This window comes from Ceratina calcarata, unplaced genomic scaffold, assembly GCF_001652005.2.
Source record: "Ceratina calcarata isolate Rehan_Ccalc_2016 unplaced genomic scaffold, ASM165200v1 scaffold207, whole genome shotgun sequence".
NCBI lineage: Eukaryota > Metazoa > Arthropoda > Insecta > Hymenoptera > Apidae > Ceratina > Ceratina calcarata.
Window position 1 is genome coordinate 136,296 of NW_017142350.1, and position 8,310 is coordinate 144,605.

The 8,310-nt window shown below is 42.0% G+C and overlaps 1 protein-coding gene across 3 annotated transcripts in view; it reads right to left on the bottom strand.

Moving 5' to 3' along the window:
* Window positions 1-5,198, bottom strand: part of LOC108622134 (neo-calmodulin) — a 70,135-nt gene extending 64,937 nt beyond the window's left edge. The window contains exon 1 of one of the 3 annotated variants that reach the window (XM_026811259.1): window positions 4,546-5,198. In XM_026811259.1, coding sequence (XP_026667060.1) covers window positions 4,546-4,584 — 39 coding nt within the window. In that variant the 5' untranslated portion in view covers window positions 4,585-5,198. The remainder of the gene's footprint in view (window positions 1-4,545) is intronic. The other 2 variants (XM_018019818.2, XM_018019819.2) reach the window with 2 other exon arrangements.
* Window positions 5,199-8,310: the final 3,112 nt, after the last annotated feature.

Sequence of the window (8,310 nt, forward strand, 5' to 3'; positions counted from 1 at the left end):
GTCAATAACTCGTTAAATATTAATGCTAGCGAAGAATTTTTATACGGAAATTGTAGATCTCGTCATCCCCTACAAAATGGTCCTATATATACCTCCCTATGTCCATCTCTTCGGGAGTTATTGACAAAAAACGAAATTTTTTTCCAAAAGTTCGTCATTTCGACGCTGGGATGGTCGGATTTTGTCAACATCAATAAAATGCCATATAATCATATGTAACTCATTAAATATCGAAATTAGAAGAAAACTTTCGGGTCCGGATAACAGAAAATGCTCGGCATACCGACGAACAATCATCGAAAGGATTTCATATACATGTAATACAAGTGAGGCGTTCTGTATCCGTCTATGCCAAAGGATCAGGAAATCCTTGATGCAACCGAGAACTTCAAAAGGAATATTACACGGTTGAAACGCGATGCTTAATAAGACTCGAACCACCGCTCTACCTTAGCCTTGCGTTTATTTTACGCGAGCTTGGAAAATCTAGTCGAGAAGTGCAGCTCGCGCATTGGACAGGGATAAAACGTGGTATCATTTGCTTCACGCGTGCCTCGAATAATATACACAAAGAGGACTCTGGGAAATGTGAACTGTAGAAGAAGTGCGAAGAATTATTGTTATAAAAATATATAACAACGTAATTGAAGATATCTTTGAATGAAGTATTTTTTTAAAAGCACGAGACGAATTTTGCACGGGTACAAATAAGAAGAAAGTGAACTTAGCACCCGCCAGCTAAGTGTTCCGACGTTATATACATATATCCGACTTTCCAATTTCTTCGTGTACGTGCGTATAGAAAATAATTGCGATATAGCTCGGTTAAAAGCACGCTGAATAAAATTTTACGCCTTCATGTTGTATTCTGCTCACGACTAAGCGCCGCGTCGCGTCAATTAAATGACAGTGAACACAGAGAAGCCGAGCTCTGAACTTTTTTCAACGTACAGCTCTTGCACATCGTCGCGTATTGTCCGACGTGTCCGTAGGCAGCAGCGAATGATTAGTTCAGGTGATCAGGTAGACTACTACGGAACGAAGATCGACGGTAACTCGACGGCAATCTGATTACTACGTGACAGAACGCGAACTCGGAGTTTCATCCGCGTTTGATACGTATTAGAGTTTCTAGTGGAAGTTTCAGTGCGAGAGCGTTGTTCGTATGGTGACCACGTTTTATCCTGGGAGCTTTTACCACTTTTAATTCGGCTAGGAAACGAAGCACGAAACACTGTACGGATAATTTCCTGTCGTCCCAGTGAAAATATTCGCTGACACGTCGTCGAATGCTTTCGCAAGACCCGCTTCGAGTATAGCTACACGCCGCGATCAATTAATTTCCGACTTAATTGCATCGTGTTGCGCCTTAAACGGTCAATATTATCCGGGAACAATGGCGGAACAGTTGACAGGACGGAGGAACAGGAAACGGCGTATTCATTCTCTGAACGTGTTGTCAAAAGCGAAATGAAATTACGCAAGTTCGCTGAAAAATTCTCTGCTTCGTCGAATAAACTTTCCGAATTAATTTCAATTTTCGACTATCTGCGCGATTGAACGTTCTCGAGACGTCTGGCTACGCTTAGTAAATTAAAACTGGAATATACACAATGGCTAGCAACATAATTACCAATTAGTGGTATTAACCTCGAGCCTCTTTAAATCGACTTAACACATTCCCATTCTCGAATTATCAATATTTCTAATTAACAATTTTTTAAAACCTTCCGAATCCTTTTAATCGCGTAGATATACCTCAGAATTTATTTTTACTTAATTGGATACACATTGAAAAGAGAATGATGTGAAGCATCTGCAAATCATCGGATTAACAAGAACAGTATTCGATAATGCGATGCGTGAATTGGGAAGAATTGGCAGGAACTAGTAGCATAACACTAAGGATCAACTCTCGTCGAAAGTGATGGTTCTCACCCTAGGACAGATGTCCTGTTTTCCCAAGGAAATGAGAAAACTTCTTACGCAAGTTACGTGGTTATTCCACGGGACACGGTAAAAGCATTTTCAAGATGTCCATCTCCTTATCGACTCTTCCTAGTTCCGTTCTACTCACGAAAATTGTGCTCCCCAATTTTCATAGAAAACGTATATAAACGTGCGCGCGAAGGAAGAACGTAAGACGAGAAAATCGTGATGTAAGTAAACAAGTTAGAGACCAAATTAGTTCGAATCAGCGAGTTCCAATTTCGAATTGTACATTCATTTCCTTAAGCTATTTGTTGATTTCGTATCGTTTAGAATTCGTTTCACGTAGGCGACGAACGTTTTCCCTATTCCACGTAAAGTTGCCTCAGTTGTACGAACAGTCTTCTAACAAGGGATCTTATCTAATCTAGACACGCTGACTTAGATGAAATTTACATAGGATATAGATCTCAAACAAATATTTGAAACTAACTTTTTATCGGCTATCATCTATGTTAAAACAGCCCTCAAAGTTAAGAGCCAGTTCGTCGTATAATTTTACTCTCAAAAGCGAAGACCGGAATCATAGATGTGTTGATAAAGGATTAAAGGTTTTATGGTTAATTGATTTTTTATAATCATCCCCGTTAGAGATATGCATATTGTATCTCTCGAGAGAGCTTCTTGGTGCTTTGGCGTGGCGTGGGGTTGAATAAGTTTTCCTTGTAAATGTTTCGCGTGAGAAACGTTTGGACGTTGGAGAGCTCAAGACGAAATGGGGTACTTGGACTTTTTTATTTGCGTCTACGTCTTGAAACACCTGCCTTCATATTCAGTCATATTCAAAGAGGCTGTCCGAATGAAACGAAATTTTACGATCACTCGCAAAACTCTTCTTGCATTTTGCACGCATCGAATAGAAATAACGATCCTTTATAGAGAAAAGTATTATCTATTTCCGACTGATATTTTCACTCGTGGATTCGATCTACCAAGCATCCGAAATGCAGAAAGAAAGAAATTTCTAACAACGCGGTTCAGTTTCTTTTCCAGTTTTCATCGATTCAATTTTGCAAGAACAAAGGCATCTACTAAATGACCTGTTCCTTGAATTGTTCATTCTCATTCTCCACGAAGTCCGGTCTTTCGAAAGAATTCTTTCAGCGTAACGGAATTTTATAATCGAAGAACGTCGTGACCCGTTTCCAAGAAAATGAAAATCATGTTTTAATCTCGGTGAGTTTTACACTATTAGAAGCAGTGCGAGATTACATCGCCGCGCTGCACAGCGCAATGAGGCAAACTTATTCCAAGACGAATTTCGAGTCACCGAGTTCGTCTCGTCAACTATGTACTCCTTCAATTTAATTGTCTATCACGGGGACCAAGTTTCTCCAGCGAAGATCTAAATCTCGCGGAATGAAGCCATCTCTCAGGGGCCGGGATCACGAGTTGAGATTCGTTCGAGAGAGCCCTCGAGGAATGGAATAGCAGGGAGCAGGGATCGTTATTTCTTGCAGTGCGCGGAGAGGAACATAATTGAATGGTAAATTAAATCTGTGTTTATTTTTGCCTGGGGGCGAAAGCGAGCAGCGTGCATCAGGTTGAAACCTATGCCCGGTTCGCGGCAACGGAACGTGATCATTCACTCTCTGACCAGTTCCTCTATTCTATCCCGATTCCACGTACGTCGAATTCAATTTCGTGACCCTCGCTGCATCAATTAACGCATTCCGCGTCGATATTACGGTCTCTCCATCAGCGAAATAATATTCGCTCTCAATATCAAACGGTTCAAGGGATAATTGATAGCCGGCTGAGGCAGTAGCGTTACGCAAACCTCGATGCAGATATTGCAAAGTAATTTTCCACCTAACTGTAAGTATATCACACGCGAGAAGTGCTCTGTCTCGGATTTCCTGCACTGGTTATTACCATCGCGAGGGGAACACGGTTGAATATGCATTCGAATAGAATATGCAACGGGGACGCAGCGACAAAGCAAATAAATCAGTCTAACTCGCAGGATATTCGCGCGCGCGACTAGATTTACTCGTTGCAAGTGCTTGGCATGTATTTTTGCCAAACGCATTATTCACCGCATCGTGTCTCCGTGTCTCGACGCGAAATAGTGCACGGGAAATTTAATTGTCTCTGTGTCCCGTGAACAAGAATCGTTGTTAGGGATGAACGAAACAAAACATATTCCATCCACGCCCCTGAATTGGAACTGATCTTTTGAATCCGCTGAACCGTTTCAAAATTGAAAACCGTTGCCAAGCGAACGTTTTATTTCTCATAATTCTTCGATATGTTCGTCGAAAAATATAGGAAATTGGAATCAGCTACGCTCCACGAGTTGGAAATGCCGTATTTCAATTCTACACATCGTTTTGTCACGAGATTTGAAATTTTTTTTCTATTACACCTTCAATAACCGATATAATCGCCGGATGTTTATTCGAAGTCAGTTGAGTTCTGAACATTCGAGAAGGCGGTTCAACGGACAGCTCGCATATGAGATCCCGACTGTGATCGTTTCAAACGGCGAATACAGTGAACACATCGATACACATAATATGAATGAATTCGATCATATATAGATACTTCACTTACCCGTCGCATGACGCGCAGAGAGAACGATGACGTCTTCATTTTGGTGGTAATCCTGGCAGGCTTGTACCAGGCGATACGTATAGATGTGGTCGCCCTTGGCCTTCGCTGGACTCGTTGTCTTCAGCCTCCTCCTCGTCGACGCGAGTTCCAGGCAGGTATGCGTCCGGTTACGGAGTGGTTACAAAACAGCAGAGGATTCCGCCAAGGCGAGGGTGGGAGAAGGCTCGTCCGAACAGCCGACAGGGGTGGCTCGAGGCCACAACTACAGGTGGTCGCGCGTTGTTACCAGACCTTCCCGCCGATGCAGCGTTTAGTTACTCGCTCGGTGTTCCGACCACGCACGCTCGACCACAGAAAAAGGGGCGCGGGCGCACGAAATTACCTGATGACAAGGCGATCGAGCCTCGAAATATATCAGCTGGAAGCGCGAGATCGGAAAACGATTGGAACAATCCAGCGAAGGAGCGAACTTCTGCGCTACGTTTTCCCTCTATCTGGGCGAGCCTCTTCGAGCTACTCTCGGAAAGAATAAATGCCGGAGGCGTACGACGATAGGATTTCGTGGCAGAGAAGAGTAAAACGGAGAGTGGACGAAGCGCGATAGTGAAAGGACGTTGACGCGTTCCTACCCTGAGTAGTGTCTGATCAGTTGTCCCGTCTGGCTGGTCTCTCCGAGCAGCCGTGGTGGAGCGAGGAAACCACCCCGGCGTTTTCTCGCGCACGCTCGCCGCGACGCCATAGCAGCGTACCCCAGGGCCGCGCCTACTTTACGGACTCCTAGATCAGAAGTGCCAAGGTCACAGTACCAAGGCCGACAAGCGTTCTCTACGTACTTCAACATACGCCTCGTCCCGATCCTCTCCCGAGATGACTTGCCAGAGATTCTTTCCACTTTCTTGCATACGCTACCCAATAAGTTCCGTCGTTGTTTCATGAAAGGTTGCTCCAGTTTACTAGTTTAGCTCCGGTCCACGTTTAAACTTTTCTCGTTCGTTCTTCGATTTTTTCCGTCCCGTTTTAAATTTACAAAGATGAAGCATCGATCAAATGAATCACCGGATATACGTACTTATACGTACTCGTGCAACATGAGTTTATTTCTTGCAAGAAGATAAATAATAGTCTCCTAACGCAAAGTTTATTGGACAATGTAATATGTTCTTCCAGTGATAAACTCGCGAGTTGGGCCACTGGGAGTACTGCTCGAGAAATATTCATTTTTTCTCTTGGAGCACTTTACTTTGATGGTCTCAACTTCCTCGATGAAACCGTTTCCTTGAGAGACTCTGATCCCAATGCTTTAAGACCGGCCTTGGAATTATTCTTTCACTTGAATGGCGCGCGAGTGCTTGAGAGTACGACCGTCTGGTCATCTAATGCTCGACCGCCTCTTTAAATATTTATCAGATCGCCATTTTTCACCAGTACTCAAACGTTATAGTAGCGAAACAACTTTGCTGACACCGAGCTTAAATTGTTTCTTGCTTTCTATATGCTACATTCTCGTCCTTCGTCTTGTTAGACGAGTCAACGGAAGTGCAACAAGGAGCATCCAAAAGCGAGTAGCACTTAAGAGAGCCGTTTACTCGTGATGATCGCGGTTAGTACACATGTCAAGTCGACACGCACGCGATAGCTTCGGAGTCTTGTAACTGCGTCTTCGACCGTAGTAGAACGGAAGATCGCTCGAGTAGCAAACAAATTATTACCTAAGTGAGCACATTCGAAGTTCACGTCGAAATACACTTTCCGAACATGTTTAGGATCACTGGTCTTTCAAATGCGCAGCGTGCAGAAAACAGAAGACTGTGCAAGCGAGACGACAATAAAAAGACGACATGTATATTTGTAAGGCTAGTATAATAAGCTTACGTCTATACACACAATGTTACGGTGCTCCTCTATTATCAGCTACTAACACAACGTCATTCGTCCACTATTTCATAACTCTTCGCTCCATGCCGGTTCATTAACCGTGCAGCGAGAACGTTCCCATCCACGAAACAGTGGATTAGACATGCCTGCTGTAATACATTTACTTACAAATATACGTATGTATGTATATTTACATTGACGCACGAGATGAAGAGCACCTGATGCATCTCAACGAGAGAACGTGGACTCGACATACGGCGCGGTCAGACTCATCTTGCACTAGCTTCTCATTTTCAGCAACGAAGAACTTTCCATTACTCTGCAGTATGCTTTTACCTACGATATGGTTGTTGCGTAACTGGAATCTTACTGCGACTCCTGTACGACATTTGCTCTTTCTGTCCCGGTGTTTTTGGAAATTTCGCACTTCGACAGGTGATGAGAAATTGTGTTTCTCACTTTTCAGATAGTGGATAGTGTCTTAAGACTCTTAAGACGTTACTCGTTAAATCTTAGCTATACCAACGAATAAAAAGTAGCAGCGCCTATGTAATCGTTGGGATAGCGAATAGGACCCAATGGCAATAAATAGAGATACAACTTTTGTCTGAAACATTTTTCGCTAGGATGAAACAAAATTTATTGCAATAAACATTCTTCTTGATTACTCTTTGACAAAACATTTCAGGGACACAATCCTACACAAAGTAGAATAGTGGTTTGCTTTCTATTTCTTATTTCGGTGGCAATATATTCTAGAGGGTGTCAAAAATTGCAGACCTTTTCGTGCGATAGAAAGTCTCATAAGCCTGCCACTCTTTAGTAATCTCTCCTCGGTGGCAATATAAAGCAGAAAAGTATGTAATAAAGGAAATTAAATATAATGTTTCTATGGAACTATTTAAATAATGGAATGCTCATAATTATAACTATGGTTACTAATAAGTGTAAAGCGGATATTTGGCTTTGAACAAATAATAATAATTACTCCTTCATATTTTTCATACCGTTATGAAATATTCAGCAAATTAATATGCGTAACACCAGAAGCGACGAAAGCTTATATAAATTAGCTTACGAGAGTGACAAACATTCTGAAATTAAAAATAATTATACAAGACCGATATAGCGCGGCGTGGCAATTAACGTGTTAATGAACGGAGTCCACGAAATACGGCAGGAGCGTAATAAACACACAAGGTGTTTGAAACCACGTTATCTTACTTAATTAACATGTTGCACTTAATCTAACGTTGCAGCGTGTATTATTCAAAGCGTACGATGAAAATTATGAGGACACATCGGCGCGTCGCCTTGCGTCGATGCGTTCGTGTGAAACGATGCCGAGGACGAGTATGCGTGTTTATATGAAATATTCATTTTCCACTATCTCGGGCAACCCACGCAGAATGGTGCATCGTTTGGTTCCTGAATATTTTATCGCTCCGTACCGGAATCTGCTAACGGATGAAATCGATTTCGACCCTGTTGAATTTCGTTAGTTCTATTTGTTCCTCTATTGCATCACAATATTTCTTATTGCAAATACCTGAGGATTATTTTAAAAATTAGAAAAACCTTAACAGCTCTTGAGGATTATTTCTTCCATCTCGAAACGTCAGGCAAACTCAACTCTGAAAATTCTTTCGTATTATAATTACGTTTTAATTTTCACACTGAATGCACATGTCATTTTTTCTTAATATTTTTCATGAAACTAACGATTTTTGATTTAGTGACATGTGCTCTTCATTTTCATATTCTAATTATTATCATCCCTTCAAAACATTTTCATCTCCTTGAGAAGCTATCACGCGGTTGAGGAGTTACCGGTAATAAAATCAGGTTCTCACAGTAAAAGACATGGGATTGTAGAGGAGAGGTCTATTT